General features: G+C 36.2%; 2 protein-coding genes across 4 annotated transcripts in view; one reads left to right on the top strand and one right to left on the bottom strand.

The window, feature by feature from the left end:
- Nucleotides 1–26810, bottom strand: part of LOC142347951 (von Willebrand factor A domain-containing protein 3A-like) — a 708547-nt gene that overhangs the window by 217038 nt on the left and 464699 nt on the right. The gene's annotated exons all lie outside the window — the stretch shown is intronic.
- Nucleotides 19414–26810, top strand: part of LOC142348809 (protein kinase C-like) — a 158771-nt gene continuing 151374 nt past the window's right edge. For all 3 annotated transcript variants that reach the window (XM_075400329.1, XM_075400328.1, XM_075400330.1), the window contains exons 1-2: nucleotides 19414–19844; nucleotides 20140–20345. In XM_075400329.1, coding sequence (XP_075256444.1) covers nucleotides 19445–19844; nucleotides 20140–20345 — 606 coding nt within the window. In that variant the 5' untranslated portion in view covers nucleotides 19414–19444. The remainder of the gene's footprint in view (nucleotides 19845–20139; nucleotides 20346–26810) is intronic.

The raw sequence follows: 26810 nt of genomic DNA, 5'->3' as shown, positions 1-26810 counted from the left end.
ATGTGTACCTTGACAACTTGAGAGCTAAATTGGCGTCTGAAAAATCTATTTGTTTCAACGAATACTTGCTTTCTGTTTTTGCCGGAGAGTCCAAACAAAGAAACTCTGCATGTTCAGAAACATTGATACCAGAATTGAATTTTATCTCAGGAGAAATTCAGTTAACACTTCTGGCTCTCAACAAGCAGGAAGCAAAAATACCTGACAGGATAAAGTAATAATTACTAAGAACAGAACATATGACTTGCCCATAAATTAAAAAAATACAGACACCATTCAGAAGTCTCACGAACAATACTAGCAACAAAAACAGATTGCAGTCAAGAGTAAAATGGATTTCAAGAGCACAAAAAGAAACGCATCATAAAATGTGATGGCAATCATCACAGATTTATACCTTGACGGGGGCACAACCAGTAATCATAATTAAAAACCTCAACATATAGATTCAGCTGTTTTTCTCTTAAACAGAAGAACATATTCACCTCTGTATGAACTCTGCTTTAATTTCATTTGACTTTGTAACTTTCGCTGGATATTCGTAGTGCGCAATTTAAATATAGTCTTTGACTTTGATCATTTTTTCAGCTTACACCCGAGAAGTAAAGTGCTTTAGAAACCCAAAACCGTATCATCATGAAATGCGCGGATTTTGTACAAGACAAAGAGATTTAAAATCAACTATATCTTTCACTTTAACAAACTCTAATAAATTTTTGGAAACAATTTTATCTTGCACTTTAACAATAGTTTTAACAAATTTCTGGTAAAAATTCAAACAAGAAAAACATTTAATTGTAAAAAACCTCGGAAATCGAAATAAATTTGAAAACCAACAAGATTTAGGATAAAAAAAATCAGAACTCAAATCGAATCTTCATTGTTCTCGCATGCGTTACTAGTACCATATTTCAACAAAAATAAGTTCCCAATCGGAACCCCTAGAGAGAATTTAATCGTTTGGGAACTATAAATTACACGTTTGTGGAAAAAAGAACTACATTGAGGGGAAAGAGTACCACATATCAAGTGAGTAGAAAAATCAAATTTACGCACACTGTTGTGGTTGCTGTTGTTGATCACTTATACTGCGCATCACTCCGGCCGCTTCTTTAGTTTTTGCCAAGATCTTTATTGCAATCTTAGTTGCCATTGTGATTTGATCATTATGAACGGCAAAATGAAAGCAACAAAAAACATAAAATTGCATGATAATTGTGCTGTAAACAAAAATAAAAGTTGTTTATTTCGGTCAGACGCCAATAAAACGATATTATAGTAGGAAATAAAACACCTTGTGTTTCTTTAAAGTTTTTAGAGCGAAAAAAAGAGAAAAAAGTTTTGGTTAATAAAATTTAAGAAAGAAAAATTGGGTTAAATCATTTGAAAATTTGACAATCTAGGTGGGACAGTCATTAATAATAAGAGTGTATTTTAAAGTTTCTTAAAATTTAGAAAAAAACCTTTTTTAATTAAATTGTTAAAACTTTAATTTAAATCAATTTAAAACAATTTAAAACTAAAAAGGGGAGTACAGATTTTATTGACGATCAACTCTGAAAATATCTTTAGAGAAACTAATTTTTTCAACTAGTCAAATGGCAACAGGCTCGACTTCAAGAAAGCTATTACTGGAAGCGTTCACTTAATGCTATTACTGGAAGCGTCACAAAGTATGTTTTGCACTTTTTTGCTACTAGCGGAGTTGCAGAAGTGGAAAAGAAAAGAAGGAGATCAAGCCGGCCAAAATAATGAACGGCCACATTCTTTTGCACTCAGGCTACAAAATTATCGCATAAAATTCAATCGCACTTTACTGCCAGCTACAAGAGAAAACTATGATGAGCGCGTTAAAACTTTCTGAGAACACTATAGCAAAAAAAACCGATCATTTTCCGTGGGCGAATAAGTGGCTGGCTACATCAGCCAGGAGAAAAATTGACAGACTTTTTTGAGATATGAAGCAGTTGGCTTTCAAACTGGATTTGCTTGGAGATTTAAAGCAGTTGCGGAGTCGCAAGATATTATAGATCATCTGGTTTTGAGAAGATTCCCAGAAAGAATGAACCTTAATAAGGTGAGGTTAGATCTCAGAAACATTACGCTGACAAAGATATGAGAGTCAAAACAGTTTTGGAACGAGCGTTTCATCATGAAGCTGTTACCCGAATAGAAGAGGAAGAGCAAACTGCGAAAATTGCGGTTATTAGATGGGATGAAATGAAAGAGGCCAACACCAAGCTGGTGAACCAATCGTCAGTAGATGACCAACAGCGTGAAAAATGGCGGAATCAATCGAGGTAACGAAGAGTTCTCTGGAATGGTGGGGTGACGACAAACGTGATAGAAGAAAACAACAAGATGGCAGAGTTTCAGTGACAGTTGGCGTTTTATTTTTCTAACGACAGGACTTAGCCACAGAGACATATCTTTTGGAAGATATGAACTCTCTAGGAGAAACGAAATGCAGGGTTTCAAATGCAGAGCCTGTGGACAAAAAAGATAAATATTGAGGAATTGTAGAAATTGTTTCTTTTTAAGAAGTTCTCAGTTCTCAACACTTGAAACGAAACGGCCCTTTAAAAAAAACCACTGAGAACTGTAATGTCATTAGAATTTGTTCGCCAATCACGTTTAAAAACCCAAACGCAGAAATCACACTTCATGGGAACAGACGCGCTGGATTATTAGACAATGGAAAAAGTATATCGCTTTTGATCTGGTCCACATACGAAGAACTCGGAAACCCGGGAATAGTCCAAACATACACAAAACGAGTTTCAGCAGCCAATAACTCAGCTGTGAAAAAATTGGAAAAGTAACGCTTTTGGGACAGTTACAGCCAAGACTTTCGGATGTCGGAAAAGAGTTTGTGATAACGGCAGACGACGGTATGGAATGTCTGCTGGGAACTGACTTCCTAAAAAATTAATAAGTATGTGTTGAACTTACGCGAAGAGAAATTATATAGTAGTGTCTAAAATTTCAATACCGCTTACCACAGAGAAAAGTGAAGGTCTTCAGGTTTTTGCAATTGCGGGAGAAAACACGTATATGCAGATCAAAAACGAATGTCTGAATATTGGCCTGTTTCTAGCCATCTGTATGATATCAAAAAAGTATAATTCTAGTTTGTCAAAAGTCTTAAATCCAACGGACGCATACATGATAATGTATGAAACACTAAAGTAGGAAGCTATCTCGAAAACAAAAAGAACTTAATTCTGAATTGAATCTTCACAAATCTTCACAAATCAATATCAGGCCAAAACATTGGAAACATTTTAGATGAGAAAACACGCAATTTTGGAAGGATCTTATCTTAATAAACAGCAGAACGAGAAATTACAGGAATTGTTCATGAGACGTCAACAATTTTCCTCCCAAAATTCTAATGACTTAGGATATTGTGACAAAATAAAACACCAAATTAAACACAACAAAGATGCTCTGCCGTTCAGAAGAAGTTATTACGGCATCAGCTCAGATGAAAAAAAAAGAGAAGGAATGAAAAAAGTTGACGGAGATCTAGAGGAAGCAAAATAAATAGAAATAACCCCTTCGTATTGGGCAGCACCATTAAAAATGGTGACAAAAAGATGGCAGCTACGGACTAGTAGTAGGTTATAGAGGTCTGAACAAACAAATCGAGAAAAAATAGTAGGCCGCTACCAAGAATAAAGTACCTCATTGACTTTGTGGACGAAAACTGTAACTTATCCAACACACATTTGACATCGGTTTATTTTCAAATTGCGCTGGATGAAGAGTCGCAGAACTTAACAGCATTTGTAACGCCAATGGGAGTCTACAAGTAGATTATACTGCCCATGGGTTTGGAGTCAGCGCCAGGAGTTTTCCAAACATAATGGAGCTGACCATGGCGGACCTTGCCTATGAAGTGGCTATATTATACCTAGCCGAAAAAATCATCTTATGATCAACGATCTTTTGAAAAGCATCTCAAACGTTTAGATCTTGTATTTGGATGACTGAAAGTCGCTGGTATGAAAATAAAAGGCTGAAAATATAAGTTTTTTCCAGGAAAAAGTTCATTTCCTGGGACTCATTGTATCAGATAAAGGCGTTGAGGTGGATCCATGGAAATTAGCGACAGTTGGTAAAAAGAAAAAACCGCGAATAATAAAAGAATTGAGAGCTATTTTAGGACAAATTGGTTTTGACAGAAGATCCATTTAAGAATTTGGAAAAATTGCAGAGCCCCTTTATAGGCTGTTAAACAGAAAGAGCGTTAAAAGAACGTTTTTTTCTGGGAGCAAAGATTGTGAATCTTCAGTTGAGCAACTGAAACTAGCAATACAGAAAGCACCAATTTTGGGCTATCCGAATGGCACGGAATCCAGTACTTTAACCGACAACTCCTGTCTGTGTGGCATTGGTACCATTTTTCCCAAAGATGACAATGGGATGAAAGAGTTATTATATAAGCAAAAAAACGCTAAGCCATAGTTAAAAGAACTACTCTGCAACTAAACGAGAATTTTTGCGATACATTAGTTCAATCGAAACTTTAGAAACTAGTTCCTGGGACAAAAGTTTTTAAATGTCACCGACAATAGGTCCCTCACGTGGTTATATAGTTTAAGGAACAAGACGGTTTATCAGCCTGATGAATAGAAAAACTTGAACAGTTTGACATTGAAAACAAACATAAAGCAGGAAAGAAGATCCGCACGCAGACTGTCTGTTGAGAGTCCCACAGACTAAAGAAGAAGACAAAGACTGCAATCAAATGAAACAAGTAAACACGAAAGACAAAAAAATCTGATCCATTGGACTTGGGAAATCTGTTGAACGTTTAGTGCAACATCAGTAAAATGCAGCCGAACTTATTATACTGAGAAATTGGATTGAGATCGCCAAACTTGTTCAAGGAAAAACCTGGCAGGAGCGTCCGGGGCATTGTGGAAAATTTGCACCGAGTTCAGAAAATTACGCATAGAAAATGATCTAATTAAGAAAACCAAACGTATTGACGAATTTAAAAACTTATCACAAATAATTATTAAACATCACTTTTATGAAATTCTACTTTTCCTTCATGAAAATTGCAGCTGTTGTTACGGCTAAATCATTTGACCGGGTTCGAGAACGACTCAACTGGCCATGGATGAGACAAGATGTTCGCGAGTGGGTAAGTTCATGAGAAGTATTCTGTCAAAAGAATTCGCCACACCAGAAAAACATACACAACCTGACAACCTGGAAACTAATTCACCCTTATTGGCTAATTGCCGTAGACATTGTGGGATCTTTACCCTAGTCAAGCTGAAACAAATATATTCTGTTAATTGGAGATCAGTTTACAAAATGGTATGAAGCAAATCCCATGAGCAACCAAGGAGCTTTAACGGCAGCTAAGGCCTTTGTAAACGTATGGGTCTCAACATTTGTTGTCCGACAACTCTCCATTGTGACACTGGCAGTATTTTTTGTCGAATATTTTCAAGAGCTGGTGTAAAAAGCTGGGAATTATCAGGACATCAACAACATTTTACCGTCCTCTAGATAACGCAATGATAGAGCGTATTAATCACACAATTGAAGAGAGTCTTGCAAAATTTGTGGTCGAACATCACAAGACCTGTAGCGATTACCTTCACCTAGTATTGATGGCGTACATATAATCAATTCACTCTGTGACCAAGTGCATCCCTTTATACCTCCTTTTCGGTCAACCATGCGCTCTGCCAATTGATTGCATGTATCAAACAACACGAACCAAAATTAATCCAACCTTGAGTGATTATGTTAGTTGCCTGAGAGACGAACTACAAACGTGCCATGAATTGTTACGGGAAAAATAGTACGTGGAGCGAGAAAAACAAAAAATCTACATTGAGCGTAGCACATTTAGACCACGATGGAAAATACGTGATTTAGTAATGGTGTTCAGTCCCACCATAAAAACTGCCCGAACCAAGAAATTTAAACAGTTTTGCAGTGGACCACAATCAATACGTGAAATAATCAACGATCATAACTTTGTTATTGAAGATGTGAAAACAAAAAAATCGAAAATATCCACTACGATCGACTCGAAAGTTTTAACAGTAGAAGTGCTAAAACTGTTGAAAAAGAGAGGAACAAGGCAAACAATGAACCAATAATACCACAGAAACACCTTACGGATGAGAACGATTCTGTGTAATTGAAGTAATCACACTGAATGGCATAGAAAAAATTGAAGTTATTACTGAAGGGAATAATAGTCAAATTAAACCTAATGATGAAACTCACAATCAGACACTCAGGGACAAATTTTTTGAAACACCAAGATATGGGAGTACAAGAGAATTAATAAAAACTATCAAAATCAACAAGATAGCGGAGAAAAAGATACCTGCACCCAAAGTAGCCGCAAAGCAGAAGTGAGATTGCATGACGGAACCAACCTAGAGAAAAGAGTGCAAAGATTTTCTAAAAAAAGCACGGCTTCTACTTTGCTGAATGTTAGCGGTCCACAATATCAAACACGAAGTAAGTCGGGAATAACAATACCACGGATATTGAAAGACTATTTGGGATTCAAAGATAACGACTCAGAGAAAAAAGATGATAATGACAATTTTTTTCAAAAATATGATACGACAAAATGCAGAGGTCGTAGTACTCACATTGGAACGTGCAGCTGAACTGGACACTTCTCAAATGGAGTAGAAAAACAGGTTTTTCAGAGTCCTTAGAGATTGTTTAGTATGAGTTTGAGAACATTCTGCAAACGCAAAAGCTTGTCATCTTTAAACGGACCAAATGCGAAGCGTCACATATCAAGGAGGAGCAGGTGAACCAAGGAAGACTCTTGTACTCTAAGAACAGCTTCAGTAAAACACATTACCGCGTGTACAGAGCCGCATATACTGTAACTGGGCTGAAAAGAAGGCTTGGTATGACTATGCAAAAAAATCAACAAAAAAACACAAATAATTCCAACGTTTTAACTATTAAAAGAATCAGTCTGCCAAAAGATATGGCAGGGACATTAAATGTTGCTAACGTTACTTCGTGACTTTGAGTTCAGTGCTCCTAAAGAAATTTTTATTAAGATGGTTGGTGGCAGAAACGACTCAGAGGCTGCTCTGCAAATGTCAAAAACATTCATGAAAGGTGAAGATTAAAAAGGAGTGAACTATGTCTATACCGTGGACTGTATCAATCCAAATGTTGAAAAACAAAAAAATAACATCATGATAACTGCTGAAGTATTCATGGGAACCTTGTTCTTTCCAACTAGGGAAACAACTGCAGGAACTTGGTTATATTTTAATGAACCTCTGAAACAAGCGAACTTTGTTATACCAAGGAGATGCTTTTGAATTAGATTCAATATAATCTAATTTATGACCCAGATACAAAACCCAATATGTTTAGGATACTTAAATGTTTGTACTCTACAACAGCAAAAATAGTCAAAAATAGTCAAACAAGAGGTATTTGACAAGCAAAATAGACAGAAAAAAAAATGTGGTTGTTCAGGCAAAAAGCAAGACTAAACAGGTAGACGATTTGTATCTTTTTGAAACAAACCACAGAAATTATAATACACAAATGGACCCCTGAGGATCAATAAACATATTTTTTCACCAAAAAATTTATCTGAGACAGATCTCAGTGACACAAAGCTAGATCATCTTGTTGTGTGGGTTTTTGAGGTATGTTTAAAAATTTGAAAGAAATAGAGCTATTGAATTGTTACAAAAAAACTGCACAGAGCTATGACTATCTACACCAATAAATGAAAGCTCACACCAAAGTTTCATATATCAACAAAACACTCTGAAATTGCACGTGGAAAGAGCGGGATGAGTACTTTATATCAATAAATGTGGTAAAGTAGTCGTCCATTGCATAGATAATTCGTTTTGTACCGAGAAAGTATCAGTTAGGGAATCTTTTGCGACAGTTCAGAAGGGATAAGATACATGGACCCTTTTTCTGAAGTGTTTTATAGAAATTTTGCAATAACGAATTGCTACGCCATGTACCCAAACGCATTTGATTTGAAAGAGGAGTTCATGGATTACAAATGGCCGACGACTAGAACTTAGTGACAAGCCCGATGACATGCCCAATCACAGAACTAACGTCAATTGGTCAAGTTTTGCACCAATGAAAGTGCTTTCCAATGAGAATGATCTTGATCTTAGAAAGACATCCCAAGAGTTAAGGATTGAACATGAGACCATAGCGCATTTCAACATTGACTTCAGATACGAGCACCAGTGGCTCAAACTCTTAATTTTTAATTACCTTGGTAGCAAAGATGAAACAAATCTGGCAGATGGCAAATTAAGTCACCATAAGTTTGATTATTGTTTTTATCGACTTAAAACTCATTATTTGTGTCATGCGTGCGTTTTTGTCAGCCGATATGCTACGAAATAGCACCAGTCTTGTAGTTGCACCTTCTAATCCAATGGGGGAATTAAGCTATTTTCATCATCTCAAACAACGTTCTAGTGAACAAAATTTGACAAGAAATATGACCACAGTTGAACTGTGTGACGGTGACACAAATATTGCAGTTGTAGAAACAATAAAAACTAGATCGGTTTCCGAAACAAACAAAATTGAACTGATTCACTGGATTAATTTTGTTTTGTAATACGTACGGTTGGCAAAACCAAAACATGGCGACTACTGATATTATCTTCACAAAATCTACGACGTGTTGTCAATCGTCACCACAGGTTTTTCGGATTGTCGGACTGACGTCCAATAAAAGATATGTAGTGCTATTGATGCAGTTTCAGCCCCCAAATAAAGTGGACAGAGCTCCATTCAATGTGATGGAGCTGAATGAGCAGCTTGGAAAAATTGAAGGGTAGCAGGGAAAGATAAACAACAGCAAAATGCTGGGAAGTGCTGGGGTTCGGCTCAAAGAGAAGTTTTGGCATTTATTACTAGAAAGTCAAAACTTATATGAGAAAATTTTGAGACGAAAAGGTTACTTTCAAACGCTACGAATCAGTGGGAGTCTTGCAAGAGACAGGTTGAAGTTTTCAATAAGGAGTTTGAAGTGACTGAAATCTAAGCAGAAAGCAAAACGAAGGATTGTATCGCTCTAGTAGATGAGCGTGAGTGCTTAGCTTGGGAGCTGAAGAATGCCAAAGAAGATCTCAGAAAGCTAAAAAGTAAGGTGCAACCGGAACAGACGTCAAGAAATGTCATCCAGAGGAGGCTGGAAGCAATAAAAGCACAAAGCCCTTTCAGTTGTTCTCCAAATCTATATGAGCTCCTGTTCCTGCCTCAGGAGGCAGCAGCTACCACAATTCTGAATCAATTCAACACATTATCTTTGCTGTAACATCTGGACAAGGGTGATCGAGTTTGAACCCATAAAATAGCTTTTGAGCAAATGGAACACTTTTTTAAGAATGAGGCAGTGTCGTAACTGCTGATATGAACCGCGTGTAAATTACAAAATGCAGACACCTTTCGAAAATGTCACAATTAAAAATAGCAACAGAAACAAATTGTAATCAAGACTAAGCCGGATTTTCATAGAAAAAAGTGAAAAACATAAATTATGATGGCAATCATCACTCGACCTTGACGGAAAACTTCAGGGAAATATTGTTCTTGATGGGATTCATCCAGCAGGTAAACCTGTTATGTGATATTTAAACTAAAGGGACCCATGCGGATAACAATAGCCATGAGAAAATCCCAAACCGATTAGATAAAAAGGTAAAAATAAACAAAGATAAATTAACCATTGACATGACCACAACCAACGATCATTATTAAAAACCTCAACTCATAAATTCAGCTGCCTTTCTCTTATTGACGCTGTGATGGGCGTCCTCTGGATTACCCAGTAAACCTAAAACAACAATTCGTTGCCGGAGCCTGGAACGTCCGACGTTACTGCAAAAAAGAAGACGCGATCCGGGAAACGTTATCGGAGAAAAACATTGATTTCTGCGCTTTTCAAGAAACAAAGAGAGACAAGAGCGAAAGTAAAATACTTGTATATTGCCTAATCTTCTTTGAGCAATCAACATCACGGACAGGGCTTTTGCAATCAACAACAACCTGAAAACAGTGGAAGCGAAAACCGTCACCGACAGGATTTGCAAACTCACCATTGAGAAACGAGAGAAATTTGCTGTGAGAGATGGTGAGGAGAATCGAAAGAACATCTTAAAAACAATTATCAAGAAAAACCGTCTGGTGCTCATAAACTGCTATGGGGATAACAGCAAAAAATCCCGAAGAAACAGAGAAACTCTACCGAGACCTAGATGAACTGTTGAAATCGCCCAAAGGAAAATACATCATAATTCTAGGCAAATTCAACGCCAAACTAGGATGTATAAGAGGGGGACCCGTGGGTTTGTTCGCAAGAGGTGTGAGGAACGCTAACGGGGAAATTCTGTACGAATTCCTAGACAGGCACAATTTTATCGCGGCAAACACCATTTTCAAAAGCAAGGCCAGTCACTTTACGACTTGGTAAGAAATATTCAATCAGAATAGAATCTACAACCAGATAGATTACTTTGCAATCCCCAGCTGTTGCAAATTCTTAGCCATAATTGCGAGAAACTAAAAAAACAACAAGGTTGAAACGGATTACAGACTTGTAGCAGTCAAGATGCACCGCAAACTAGACTGCGAAAGAGGCACGGCAAAAGAAACCAAGAAATTAACAGAAGACCCAGTGATTATAGAGCTAAAAACCAAAAGCAGAAAAATCCTTGAAAATATGGGCCAGGTGAAATTAGACAAATTAGCGGGCCTTAAACAACAGAGAAATAGAATATCAAACGCTATCAGATAACGAAAAGCATTCTTCACAACAAAGGAAATGATAGCAGAAGCAGGAGAAATTACTAAAGCAAAAAACAACGCACAACCGCCTTAGCCCTAAAAAAGATCATCAAAGGGGACTAAAGAACAAAGAAACAGAAAATAGATTTTGGTAAAATCACTAAACACTTCGCGACACGAACGGCTACATGGTACCAATTCAAAAACCAGGCAAAAACGGATCCAAACTAGATAGTTACAGACCAGTGAACCTACTAACCACCTACCGGAAGCTTATCTCACTCATAATGCTGAAAAGAACCAACCCGAAAGTCTAAGCATCTAAGCTACCCTGTCAATATGCCTCCCGAAGCGGGAAGTCAACAGGTGAAATTGTGCTAGGGCACAAATATCTTCTTGCAGGATCATCAAAGAAGAAAATTCAGAAGGTTTGTGCAGGAACAGACATGTTCAAGGCATTCGATACACTTGACAGAAAGAAGCTGATAGATATACTGAGGAGAAGAGGCACCGGGGAAAAAAACGTCACCATCATAAAACCCCTACTCATTCGAACGACCCTGAGAGCAAAAAATGGTAAATCGATAGGGGAACCGTTCAACAACAACAGAGGGGTCCCAAAAAAGGACGGGCTATCACCCAGAATTTTTACCCAATATCTGGACGAAGCTCTCGGAGAAATCGACCGTGATCTTGGAACAGATGCACCAAAAGGACGTGAACCTCAGATACACGATCCTGACTATGCTAAAAAAAAACAGGGCCCTGATACCCAGACATTTGTGATATGCTGACTATGTAGATTTCATCTGTGTAGTCCTCAAAAAATTCAATCTCCAAGTCAACCACTCCAAGACCAAATAGATCATCTATCACAAAGACATACCTTTGAAAAACAAAAGAGCTGGGAACAACACTAGATGCATTAGCAGAATAACAAAGAAGAAAACAACTCACTAAGGTAGCCCTGCTCAAATACAGAAAAATCTGGAGAAATCGATACATCAACGTGAAAGACAAGATGACATCTATCATGTATATGTGAGATCGATTTTACTATGTAATAGCTTGAAATGGGTTGCAAACAAGTCTACTAACGCTAAAATTGATTCATTCCATAGAAAACAACTCAGAACATGTCTAGATATACGATATTCTAAAATAATACAGAAAAATAACCTGTATAACTTAACCAAACAAACACCAATTTCAGAGACAATTGCAAGAAGTCAAAAAGCGTGCGACTCGTATTGAGACGACAGACTCCAACAAGAGATATCCTCGGCAGTACCCGTGAAGAAACCATAAAATCCCCCCAACATCATAAAGACGTACAACAAGGATCTCGGAACAAAGGAATTGAGGAACAGGTATAAGGTGGAGTTGGCGAGACGACTGTAACAATCAGTAGTTGCTTTTAACTGATTTTTCTCTTACGCAATAAAACTTTTATTATCACCTCTGTAGCAATTCTTCTCATAAATTTATTCTTAAGACTTATTTTCATTTAACTAAGTAACTTTCGCTGAATAAGCCTAGTGAGCAATTTAAATGAATTCTTTGACTGTGACCATTTTCCTAAAAATTTTATCGTTTTCAGCTTATTCCCGAAAAGTTAAGTGCTTTAGAAAACCTCCAACCAAACCGTATCAGCTTGAAGTGCACGGATATTATAATAGGCCACAATCTCCTCTCAGTTGAAACAGCGCAATCTCGCAACAAACGACTTGCACTTCTTTTAGGAGAAAAACTAATGTCCTTAACGGTTCCTTGAGGTATGTCATGATCACGGTTTCGGAAAATGTACCCCTGAGTTCTACCATGTGTTGACGGTTTGCAGGAACTGCGTTAAACATAGTTGTGGATTTATTTAGAAAAACTACAGGATTCAATCTTTTTCGGAGAAATTTCTTAAAATCGAGTTGCCCTAAAATCGACTTAGCCCTAAAAGACGTCGAAGTCCTTTGTCCATCTCTTTATCTGGCTTTATCCAACTCTTATAAGACCCCATCTAATCTCTATGTTTCTCACAAAGTTCTACAATCACGAGAGTGAACCACTCAAGGCGACCCACTTGCAATGGCAATGTATGAACTAGCTATTTTGCCCCTCATCGAAAAGGTTTCCGACGACAACCTGATTCGAAAATGGTACGCGGATGACGGAAACGCCGCCGGATCGGTCGAAGCTCTGAAAGTCTTTCTATCGAAGTTGACAAATGCTTGAAAAACTCTGTGCAGCATAAATTAACCTTCTTATCGAGGACAACGACAGACTCATTCGACTTGTTGGAAGAAACCCAGAAAGTTATCAATGATCACCTAATCCCTAACCTTGTTTGTAACACAAATTATGACGAGACCTATCGCGACATATATTCACTCCCCGTACGCGAAGGTGGACTCAACATCATTTGCGCTGAGATAGAATCCTCGAATATGAACGTTCAAAAACCATTTCAGAGCCACTATCCCTCGGGGACGTATCATATATCGAGCCCGAACAATTAAAAAGTGTGGAGAAGATCAGAAAAGATAAATAAGTGAAAATGAATGAGAAAAAATTCAGCATTAAAAACTGTTTGAATGCAAACAAATTGTATGCAATTGATTTAGCCTCTGAAAAAGGAGCTTCATGTTGGTTTAATGCCATGGCATTGAAAAAGTACAACTTCAATCTGTCCAAGTCTGAATTCCGAGATGGTATTGCTCTTCGGTATGGTTAGGAGCCCCCCAAACTTGCGTCCAACTGTGTTTGTGGCGAGCCGTTCACAGTTGCACATGCCCTTCACTGTCCCAGAGGCAGTTATACCCACTTAAGACATAACGACATCCATGACTCTTTCTCCAATCTGCTTCAGGAAATTTGTTTTGATGTTGAAATCGAGCCCAATCTTCTGCCGTTGCAAGGCGAGTTTTTTGCAAGTAAAACTATCAGCACTGAAGATGACGCACGATTGGATATTAAAGCCAATGGCCTCTGGGACAGCAGTTTCCCAAAACGTTCTTCGCTGTTAAAATCTTCAACCCCTTTGCGAAAAGCTGCCCGAAAAAATCGAAGACGCGTATAGCTACCATGAAAATATCAAAAAACTGAAATACAAGCCTCGAGTTATAAACGTTGAGAAGGGCACTTTCAGTCCGTTGATTTTTTCTTGCACAGGAGGAGCAGGACCTTCAGCAACTCGGGTGATGAAGCAAGTTGCCAGCAAACTCAGCCTTAAGAACCACGACTCCTACGCCAACATCATCACGTTTATCCGAACGAAAATCAGCTTTGCGCTACTCCGGAGCTCCGTACTCTTTTTCTGGTTTATGCACGAATAACTAAAACCAAATCAACCTAAAGCATAGATATCAAGATGACAGATACTATTTCGGGTTTGTCGAAATGGACAAAAGAGAAACTAATAAGCGAGGTGATGCAACTAAGAAATCAAAGAAGGGAGTCACTTAACTTAGCAAACAAGAATCAAGACAATAACCAAGAATTGGACAGACTTAAGCTTGAATTGGAACATAAGAAAGAACTTTACAATCAAGCTCAATCTGAGATTCAATTTTTGAGGAGTCAGAATGATAAATTAATATCAAATTTAATTAGCGAAAAAACAGCAGAAAAAGATGTCGTAAAATCTACTGTCAACCGTCATTTTTATCCAAAGTTTGTTCCTCGTTTCACAAAACAGTTAATAATTTCTGACAGCTCGTATAAACTGGTTCGCCAAAATGACATCAGTAATGATGCTGCCATTCATTCTTATCCATCTTCGACAATAAAGACCTCAATAATATCATTGACAATTATGCGCCATCAACAAAAGCAGAATGTCTAATTATTCATACAGGGCATAATTCAATTGATCAAGGTACGGCAGGAGAAGATGCGGCTAAAGAGTTGGGAGTCGTTTTATCGAAGTGCGTTAATAAAATAAAGCCTTACAAAGTAGCGATTTGTAAATTACCCAAGGTCAAAAACGGCAGTTTTGGACGCCAAACTTACAACAATGAAATAAACAAATTTAACCGGGCTTTAGACGATATAGCAGATGGTTTACGCGGAGAGTTTAAAAATACCGACATAAAAGTTCTGGATTATAATTTGGAAAATGTAGATATTCGAATGGATGGCATTCATCCTAATCACAATGGAATCCAGAAAATAGTTTTTAGCTTAAGAAATTACATATCAAGTGTGGGGTATCAACCTTCTGTCAGCAACGTATCTATGAGACAAATCAAAAAGCAGCCAATAGATAATGTCAATAACTGGAACAGAAATGTTCATATGGGATATAATGCGTTTGGGTGACTTTGAAAAATATGTTTTCCTATTGGAAATTTCTCGTGTTTTTTAGCCTGTTTTTCTTGCAGAAAATAAAAAATGTAAGTGTTCAATCAATTGTCACCCAAGCACTTCAATTTATTTGATTTTCAAAAACAAAACAATAGTTGATATTGTATGTCTTGGATTTTGGTCTTTAAACTTAATATATCAGTTCCTAACTATAACCGACTTAATTTTACTTTGCGGTGATGTCGAATCTAATCCAGGGCCCAATTTACATAATTTACAAACATTCGAAAGCTACGATAAACATAAGGCAAATGCAAACTTGCATCCATGTTTTGTATACACAAATATTAGAAGCGTTAACAACAAACACGAAGAGATTTCGGATTTTTTGCAGCAGCAGAACAGACAAACATGCTTCATTGTTACTGAAACATGGATAAACGATAATCAGAAGATACCCTTAAATTTTTTAAGCAACAATCACCACTTTGTCCATCAAAGTAGATCAAAATTGACGCAGTTAACGAGAGGTGGTGGAGTAGGGATATGGGTACCAAATACTTTCAAACATAAAATACGGAATGATCTCAACTCTATTAACAGAAGTTTTTTTGAATCACTATGGCTTGAAATACAAGCACCGTTTTAGGAAAAACTTCTAGTTAACGTTTCTTATTGTTCCAATAAAAACTTGGGCGAATTTTTTCTAGAAGAGTTGACATCAGAAATTTCAGGCGCATATTCAATAACTGATAATGTAATACTATTCGGAGACTATAACATCAATTTTTTCAATCAAAGAGAAAAAGAGTTATTGACAGAATTTGCTTACAACAATGGGCTTGAGATAGTAAATAAAAATACTCCAACCTGGACAAATGGAAATCAGGAAACACTAATTGATCACTGTTTAACAACGGAACATCAAATTTTTGATACAACTGTTATCGAGGGATTATTTGGAAGTGATCACTTTACACAAGTTTTCTTTTCGTCACTGGACATTGATTATGAAAACAACAAAACGCAATTTTTTTTACCGGGATACTAGCAAATTTACTAGAGCTAATCTTAACAAAAAAATTGCATCCGCGGATTGGAGTTTCATGCATCAACAAAACAATGCAAACTCAACTTTTGAAAAATTTTCAATTATGTTTGAAAATATTCTGAATAGTGTAGCTCCCATCAAAATAGGAGAGCCATCATCAAAATCAACGAAAAAGAAATAGTTATCCAGAAAAATTCTGAATCTAATCAACGAAAAGCACAGGCTTTTCAATATTTGGAAGATAACAGCAGACGTTGAAACGTATGACTCATCCAAAAGAATAAGAAACCATACAAACAGACTACTTAGAAGAGCGAGCCACAATTATTCACAGAAATTGTTCGAAAGTCTTCCCGATTCAAAAAACAACAGTGGAAATTCATTAAAACAAAAATAAAACACGAGGATAAAAACGGCGAAATTTCTAGAATTCGGTTCAACCAAGATATCTTAAAAGACAAAAAAAGAAATCGCTAACACAATTAATATTTGTTTTTCGAAATTAGGTTTATACGAAGGCGAGACAGAAAAGATTGAGCTACCGGACTTTGCTTTTGACAAAACTGAGCTTTCCTTCAGACATATAACGAGAAAAGAACTGTTTACTGTAATTGATCAATTACCACAAAACAAAGCAGCGGGTCCTGGATTACTCACTACATGGTCCTTCAAGTGTAGCGAAATGTCTTTTGGAACACATCTACAGTTTGAAATAAACGAATGTATATCAAAAAACATTTTTCCTGACATACTTAAAAAAGCATATGTAACTCCAATTTACAAAAAAGGGGATCCACTGGAAGCAGGAAATTACAGACCAATTTCAGTTACACCGACTCTTGCGAAGATTTTTGAAAGACTTTTGCTCCAACAAATGCTAGAACATGTTGAAAAGTATGAAACAATCAATAAAAATCAGTTTGGGTTTCTGAAAAGAAAATCTTCGAATGACACAGTAATATCGTTGACAGAATCAGTGAATAGTTTGTTAGAACAAAACGAAACCGTTGTTGGTATATTCTTGGATTTAGCCAAAGCTTTTAACTCAATATCTCACAAAATTTTTCTCGAAAAAATTTCTAAATATGAATTTAATACGGAATCAATTGCAATGCTAGTATCGTTTTTGTCTAACAGAAAACAATGCATAAAGAACGGCATAGAATATTCGAACTGGGTGACAATAAATCACGGAGTACCTCAAGGAACAGTTCTCGGACCTTTAATTTTTTTAATATTTATCAACGACTTCCCTGAAAAAGTGAAAAAAAGAGAGGACGTTTTACAATTTGCAGATGACACATGCATTATTTGTCATTCCAAATTCGATGAAAATCTCTTATGCGAAATTAACAGTGTATTTGAAAGTACTGACAGTTACATGGGGCAAAATATGCTAACTTTAAACAGAGATAAAACAGAAATTGTGGTTTTTTCAAAAAATGGTGAATCAAAAATTGAACAATTTCATTATAATGGAATTTTCATAGAGCCAAAAACAAGTTGTCGTTATTTAGGTATAATGATTGATAACAATCTAAATTTTGACATTCAGCTGAATAAAACATTAACAAAAATAGCAAATGCTATTAGGTCAATTTACTTAGTAAGACATTTTCTACCACTAAAAGCAAGAATCGTTCTTTTTAAATCACTTGTTTTGTCCCATCTCAATTTCAGTGCAATTTTTTTTCAATCGTTGTCGGTTATGTCACTTCAAAGAGTTAATAAACAAATAAATTGGGGAATAAAGGTTTGCCACCTGCGCAAAAAGTTTGACAGTGCAAGAGATCTATTACTGAAAGACAAAATTTTACCAGCAGAGCTTTTCATTAAAAAAGTTTGTCTTCTTAAATTTTTTGACCTCCTCTCACAATATAAACAGAGTAGTCGAGAAAACAAAAACTCCTCTTTCAGGATTCTTGAAAAGTACGAATTGACCAAAAACTGCAGAACTGTCCAGTTTTTTCCAAAGAATAAGTGCCAATCAAATGGAGTGACAGGTCACTGATCAGAAATTTTTCTAGGAAATGGAATAATTTGCCAATTGAAATCCGAAAAGAGAAAACTAAAAACAAATTTAAGGAAAAACTAAGCAGCGAAATGGTCAAACTGCATGAACGTGTTCCAATAGATAGACAAGTAAGAGGCTTTAGGAAATTTTTCTACTGAAGTATAAAGACCAAACTATTCATATATTTACGAGGCGATTTTGAAAATGTAAATATTTAACCAAACGTTCTTGTTGTGGTTATAACTTTAAATTTACATTTTTGAAGAGTAAAAAAAAGTACTCTGCCTGTGCGGTTCCCGCTCGCTCCGACGGCCGCAGCCGGTCGAGGCTTCCATGGGGCTGTTGTCGAGGAAGGAAGGCTTTTAAGTTGATGCTCCTTTGTCTGATTTTCTTTTAGATTTGTTCTACGTTCTGATAATTTTTTATCTCATTTAAGTTGATTGCTGGTTTGTAGCAAACCCTTCGCTGTACCCAACCTTCTCTCAGCTCCTTTTTAAATTCGTTCTTTTCCTTAAATGGTACCGATAGAACTAATTTTTGCCACAGTTTTTGTAAATACTGTTCTTGACCTTTCTGTAACTGTTCTGATTAAACTTCATATACATTTTGTCTATATACTATTGTAGTTTTTTCCCTTCTAATTTAAATTTGTTTATTTTGAAATCGAGTTGAATCCTTTGGTAAGATTTAACAAAATGGGATCTATTCTGTTTCGGCTCCCAGTGTCTCAGATACTCAATTACTATTTGTGTTGTTATATAGCAAGTTACTATGTAAAATTATCACGTGCGCCTTGAGGTCGTAAAAGTTACATGACCGCTATGCTTAGGGTTCGAAACAGAATAGATCCAATAAACGACATGTCATTATTTTTTCCACTTTGCATTACCTGAAACAATTTCAACTAGTTGTAGAATGTCATCAGTTGCTAAGGTCTTTTGAAAACCAACTGATTGTTAATGATCTGATATCTTTCCTGGTGATCTGTTGCTTGGTTCAAGAGACTGAAAAACCTTGAAACATTAGGGTCTCTGAAATAGGTCGAGTTTGTGCTATCAATTTTGTGTACCTTTTGAAAACGGGTGTAACGTGGGCTAATTTCAATTCGGTGGGAGATTGGTTTGCTTTTATGCATTCATTGAGAGGAAATTGGAGTTTACTTGTAATTTACTTTTAAATCAAAATATTTTTTTCTATAAAATAAAAAAGCATTGACCAACTCCAATCCGTTACAATGTGAGACTTTTTCAGAGATATTTTTATGCATCATGTAAGCGTGCCTTAGAATGTCGCAAGTTGGACCGGTCCGTCCTGGAAGTGGTCTTAGCCGCTCCCTAACATCTGTAGCGCCGAATTTGATTCGTCCACAGCATCCTGACGACTCATACGCTGCCTCTACTGCTTCTGGGAACGGAAGGCTAATTAGTGCAACCCCGCCAATCTTGCCAAGAAAGACATCCCGAGCATGCTCTGATAAATTGAGCAATAAATTAGGAGATTCTCAGTTTTCATCAATTAACAACAACCAGTCATCATGTTTCGGGTCATCAGTTACTTGCAATGACACTTCAACTGCCAGTGGACCGAATAGCAACGGTTTCATCAGACTTAAATTTAACGAAGGTCAATCAATTTGTGGAATCCCGTGCGAATCATTAGAGTGTGTTGTCAATGTCAAAGGGAAAGGTAGACGATATAATGCTTATTTACGCAAACTCTTTTTCGCTTCTTCTTTATTCTGATTTCGTTTAGTGAGAGTAGTTAAAAGCGAATTTAGTGTTGAGTAGGCAGTTTTGTAGTCAATAACTCCGATACAGTCGAACTATTGTTTGTTAAATTTTTGTCATGCAATCGAAATGTTAAGGCTGCACTTCTTATAGTCGTATTTGTCCTTCAGTTGTTTTCAAAGTTTTGAATCAAGGCTGCACTTCTTATAGTCGTATTTGTCCTTCAGTTGTTTTCAATGTTTTGAATCATTTAGAAAATGGAGTGAGCGTGATATCCAGGGCCGCCCAGGTCAGGAAATTCGGTGACTTTGTTGATACGCACGTTGTGAGTGGAAGATGCCTCGAGATTTTTGTGAGAAACAGACTCACGGGGTCTCTGGTCGGTGGTGCAGTCAATATTACTCAGGAAACTCTCGCTTCAAAATGTCTCTCTGCTCCTAAAAAGAAGAAGGCTTTTCCTGTGAGTTGAAATTATCATTCTTTTGTCTCTCCTCCGCAATACAACCTTAATTAATCTTTCAGTATAACGTGACTCATAAAGTTGATGTAAACAAACGTTGTAGAAAACCCTTGACTATAGATAAGAAACTGAAAGCCTACAAAAATACGTGACTTCGGTTACTATCTCGTATACTGCCCAATTTAGGTTCGCCAATAAGACAAATTTAACTACTGAAAGATGCAAACGGAAAAACAGGCAACATGGATTCTTGCTAGTGGAAAAGCAGCTATAAGTGCATGCGTGGAAAATTAGTATTTTCCCGATTTTATGTATTTTGAACTTCACTAACTCCTATTCTTCAAAGCAGTTCTATATGGGAAGGACGACCTCAATTATCCCGGTACGGCAATGAGAAGACAAGCTGTTTTGTCTATTCTAAAAGAGAAAAATCCATCCCCTTTGTTGTTGTTCGAAAGTGCTCGAAAAAGCTATCTTTGACGCCATCTATAACCACACAAAGATCCAATACACGAAAGTCAAAACTTCTGCGGTTTCTTCACCAGATCTATGACCACTATGACAAGCTAGACACAGACCAACTGGCATGTTTATATCTCGATTTTGCCTAAGCTTTCGACACTGTTCTCCACAATATTTTGTTACAGAAAATTGGAAATTTCGGCATTGGAGGAAATTTTCTCTCTACAATCCGATCATATTTTACAAACAGACAGCAATATGTTCGCATTGAAGATAGCAGATCGTCTCTGAAACCAGTAACAAGTGGTGTCCCACAGGGATCCACCCTGGGCCCCCTATTGTTATTGCTTTTCATTAACGATCTCCCTGAATCACTAGATAAGGTCAGCAGTTACGGCTACGCAGATTATTTCAAGGCCATTGTACTGAAGCAGGATCAGCTGGACAACGTAGCATACAGGACGAAAACTGGTTAACCTCAAACGAAATGCTGCCAAACATCGAGAAATCAACATTTCTCTGTCTCAGAGGCAACCTGCAGGTACCCTGATGAATAACCCCTCGCCACAGTCATGAGTTAACGCGACTTAGGAGTGATAGTGAACGGCAACCTCTCTAGGTATGAAAACTGCACCCGCCGGGCAAGCAAAGCGATAAACGCCCTGTTTCAGATCAAGCGAAGTCTCGCGCAGAATTGCTCAATCTACACAAAACTAAGCGCCTACACAGGCTACGTCGAGCCCATCGTAACCTATGGTTCTCAGACATGGATGCCAAACAAACTCTGAACAACTGGAAAAAGTTCAAAAGCTGGCTTCTCGGTGGATTCTCGGGCCTGACAAAGGCCATTACAAGAGATTAATACATCTTAAACTCCTTCCGCTCAGTCTCTACATAGAAATGCACGATGTGCTAATGCTGCTAGCCATGCTCCAGAACAAATGACATTGAGATCCGGAAAGCCCTACAAAGTGCCTATGACGTCACGAAACAGTTCCAAAGATGTGAGCTACCAATAGCCAAAACCAGGCTGCAAAAGACCGATGACAGCTTACGAACTAAGAGACTCTACAACTGCCTTATCCGCGCATGTACCAGCTTTTACGAAAAACCAGACAAACGGACTCTATGTGAACATTTATGTGAACTTCTTCAAAAGGAAGTGCAACGAGACAAACAAATGCACATGGAGACTTTTATGCAGATGTGGAAACTGCAGCATCTTTGAAAAGCTACGACAAACTTAAAACTCGGACTGCACAAGGGGGAAACCAACTAGGGAATTTGCCTGAAGTCTATTCTACTACTACTACTTTCATAGGCAATGCTAATTACGTTGCGCGCCCATCAATTTAAGAATCACATTTATCCGGTTGTATTTAATTGCTCTCAAACAAAGTTTTTAGCAATTACATTCGTCGTGAGTAGTATAGTAAGTTGCCTAGTGCTTGTAGGGGGGGGGGGGGGGGTCCGGACCCCCCCTAATAGAAATTTTACCTCTGAAAAAGTGATGTTCTCTCAGTCAAATCAAGGTTTTTGGCTAATTTTCGCCAGCCTGGGTGCATTCTCACCCACGCTGGCAAAACTTAACCAAAAAAACTTGATTTGACTTAGAGAAAATCACTTTTTCAGAGGTAAAATTTCTTGTAGGGGTGGTGTTCGAACCCACCACCCTACAATCACTGGGCAACTTACAGCTGTTCCAATATTCACTAGAGAATAACTGGATAGATCCTAAACTCATAGAATGTCATAATATGATTTTTTAAAAACTGTAAAAACCCTATATGAGACACCTGATGCCTACAACTTGGAAAAAATTTCAAAAATTTTCAATTTTTTTTCGAAAAATTTGCAAAGTTTTTCAAAGTCCTAAAATTGTCTGAAATGGATTTTTCGCTATGAAAGAGCACTCAAAAGTGATTTTTTGTTGACTTCACTTTTTTCACCTAAGTAGTATAGGGGTCGAAACATAAGAATTTCGAATTTTTTGAAAAAAATTTTCAAAATTTTTTGGAGTCCTAAAATGGTCTGAAATGGATTTTGCGCTATGAAAGAGCAATCAAAAGTGATTTTTTGTTGACTTCACTTTTTTCACCTAAGTAGTATAGGGCCGAAACATAAAAAATTTAAAATTTTTTGAAAAAAATTTTCAAAATTTTTTGAAGTCCTAAAATTATCTAAAATGGATTTTTCGCTATGAAAGAGCACTCAAAAGTGATTTTTTGTTGACTTCACTTTTTTCACCTAAGTAGTATAGGGGTCGAAACATATAAAAATTTCGAATTTTTTGAAAAAAATTTTCAAAAATTTTTGGAGTCCTAAAATGGTCTGAAATGGATTTTGCGCTATGAAAGAGCAATCAAAAGTGATTTTTTGTTGACTTCACTTTTTTCACCTAAGTAGTATAGGGCCGAAACATAAAAAATTTAAAATTTTTTGAAAAAAATTTTCAAAATTTTTCAAAGTCCTAAAATGGTCTGAAATGGATTTTGCACTATGAAAGAGCACTCAAAAGTGATTTTTTGTTGACTTCACTTTTTTTCACCTATGAAGTATAGGGGTCGAAGCATGTAAAAAATTTAAATTTTTTAAATTTTAAAAGTCCTAAAATGGTCTGAAATGGATTTGCGCTATGAAAGAGCACTCAAAACTGATTTTTTTGTTGACTTCATTTGTTCAACCAAGTAGGACCGGAAAAAATCAGTTTCTGAAGTAGTCTGAAATAAGTCAAAGAGTAGTCAGAAGCAGTTTTTGTTAACAATACTTTTGCAAATGTTCAGTATGATGTGGAAAGGTTGGCTCTGTTTTTTTATATACATATGTAACTATGTATATTTATATCAAAACGAGTACGTATATTTGCTTGCATGTGTTCAAAATTGTAATTTTTATGTCAGAATGAACAATCGAAAGAAAGGAAAGAATTAATGGAAGTATATATGGAAGTGTATATTGGTTTATAAGTAAATATAACTGTGCTTAAGTTTAGTAATATGTTTGTATGAGTGTAAGCTGAAATGTATGTTTGTGGGTAGAATTTGTAAATGTGTGTAATTGTCAAGACGTTTTTGTTTTTTTGTGTGTATGTTTTTTTATGTCTATACAGTGGAATGTATGTATATATTTCTGAATGTGTTTATGAATTTATGTATTTATATGTTTGCAATCAGACGAGAGCGAGAGAGAGGGAGATAAGTCCCTGGAGGGCAATTTAATTGCCTTGAAGAATGTTGTTATTTGTCTCCACGATCCAATAATATTTTATCTTGTAAACAGATTTTGACCTTCAGCGCTGATAAACTGTCCTCTAAACATTGGCAAGCAAAATATCACAACCGAAGACAACAATTTTTTGATTTTCTGAGCATGCTTTTTTGAAAATCTGAATTTTCTACACCTAGCTAGCTACCATATTAAAAACTATTAAGATTTTTTACAGAAAAGAAATTGAATTCATGTTCTTTGTCTTTGAATCCTTGGCAAGAAAATGATAAAATGTTGCAACACAGAAGACAAAAACAACTTTTTGATGTTCTGAGCATGCTTTTTTTGAAAACATATTTCCTTACACTTTTTCAGCTACCCTTCTAGGATTGAGCAAGATTATTTACAGGAAAAATGTATTTGAGATAAATTGTTGAGAGATAAACAAAAAACTGAGCTAAGTAAAAAGAATCAATTCTGTAAAAAACCGAAAAAATTGGTAGAAAAACTATGATGCGCAGGAGCAGCTGAACTTTTTAGTTAAATAAAGTAGAATGATAGGAATTCATTAAGAGCTTGAATCAGACAAAAAGTGTAATGATGTACAAGAAGAGTAGTTTCCACTGGAACTGTAAAAAGAGCTAAATTTTCAAAAGTTAATCAGCCACTTGATCAATTAAGCAAGAAGAAACACAACCTCTGTATCTGCGGGGGTTGCTAGAAACAGCTTCAGTCAGTAGTGTGTAAGTCTTGTTTGCGTATTGGGAATAGCACTAATGGATAATTCGTGCTGTGAATGAAATCTTAAACAAAAGCGAATCGCTTCTTCAATGAATGGTTCCAACATACTGAATATACATATACTCAACTATTAAACAGTGGAAGTAAATGACCAGAGCACCTCAAGCCAGCAAAAATCGAATGAGTGCATTATTGGTCTTTCTTGAGTCAAATTTCCTGTGCATTCAGTAACCCTGTGTTAATATTTTGGATTACTTATTGTTCTGTTGACGTTTTAGAATAACAACCGTAACGATATTTGATAGAGCATCGGAAAGAGTAACATCCAAAGGAATTTGAAATTGAAAGCAGCAGAGTCTATATAACATATTATTGGGTTATGAAGCCTGACGAACATCTCGAAATTGAACACAACACTACTGCTACCTACTACTGCTACTGCCTACTACTACTATCTACAACTACTGTCTACAATTAGTACCTACTATACTACTGCTACCTACTAGTACTACCTACAACTACAACTAGATACTATTACTAACTACTACAACGACTTATTGGTTCTAAGTTACACTAGTACCTACCACTACTTCCTTTTAATACCTTCAATTTTTAACTATTGTTTTCCAACTATCTACAAGAATGTGTTTCTGTTTTTCTAAAAAATGAAAACATATCTTATCTCTAGAGACTCGTTAAGCATAAACAACAGAAGCCTTTATTTGTCTCAAATTAATTTGTCCTGACTGACACAGACCGATAGAATATACCCGCCAACTTTTTCAACAAATCATTAAGTGTTTGAAGTTTTTTCAAAGATATAAAAAACTTTGTCGTATACATTAACTCATTAAATTTCAACTCAATGTTAATTTGTTAATTAAGAATTTAAAAATCCATGGTATGATATATCAGGTTGATATTTAACTAATTAAATCAATGTAGGGTTTTACTGTTTCGCGAACCAGTCTGATTTTTAGAGCTTCAAATAAGTTTTATTGTTATGTTCTTTTTTTGAAGTACAAATTTTTTATACTTTTTTCCCTTATGAGGGATCAGTCACAAACTTAAGTCGTTTTGTTCAAATGCTGTTTTTTTTTACATTCAGTGTATGATATCTGATTCCATTTGCAATTAATTGATAGATATGAAACGCAAACTTTTTCAAAATTTCGAATATGGAGGATTGTATAGCGTAAACATTGACTGGTTCACAATGGCGTTGCACTATGTCTATTTATAATATCAACTTTATAGAAACAAGCTTCCTTCAAAATTGCCTAGTGTGTACCTTAATGGAAACAAACATTTTACAACGTACCTACATTATCCAAGAAACTTAGGTTTCACTCTATATAGTTGTTTTCGTATGTTTATTCAGAGTCACCTGTTGTTTCAGTTGTCAGGTAATACACAACTTTTTCTGAATTTTTACGTTTAAAAATTTGTAAAGACTGAAAACTGCTGGGATAGCTTGCCAGAAGGACATGTGTTAGTTGAGTTTCATATTAACCTTAGCTTCGGCTCAGGATGTGTTCACAGCTAAGACTGTAATTGTGAACTTTTTATTCATTAAAAGTTTAGCGCTACATGATTTTGCAATTTTTGTTATATTAACTTCTTCCTAATTTTATTGAATTTCATTTGGTCATTGTTTATCTGATGAAGTATAAAATTAAATTAACCTCATGAAACGTTTCTCAACAAAATTAAGTGAAACAGTCTTGTTGGATTTGAGAGCTGAAACAAAAACCTTAAATTTAGGTGTTAGGTGAACACTTTTTGTTTGTTTTGAACGTCTGCTTACACTCAATGGGCACCAAATGGTTCCAGAGAAGTACTTTTCGTTGAATATGAAACAAAATTCTTCTTTATTAGTGTTCAAAACTCAACAACCGGAGTTGGTATGACTTTGGATAAGCAAGTATAATAAAATTGTGAAACATTGCCGATCACTTTACCTAAAAGTTGAACCATTGAGTTCGAGTTCGTGTTTGTGATCTAAAAATAGTATTCAAGGATAACTTGACTTTTTTTGAATAAAAAAAATTGTTT

The sequence above is a fragment of the Convolutriloba macropyga genome, chromosome 10 (assembly GCF_964194025.1).
Source record: "Convolutriloba macropyga chromosome 10, txConMacr16.3, whole genome shotgun sequence".
Taxonomy (NCBI): domain Eukaryota; kingdom Metazoa; phylum Xenacoelomorpha; order Acoela; family Convolutidae; genus Convolutriloba; species Convolutriloba macropyga.
The sequence above is the reverse complement of the archived record's forward strand: the minus strand, read 5'-3'. Positions and strand labels throughout refer to the sequence as shown.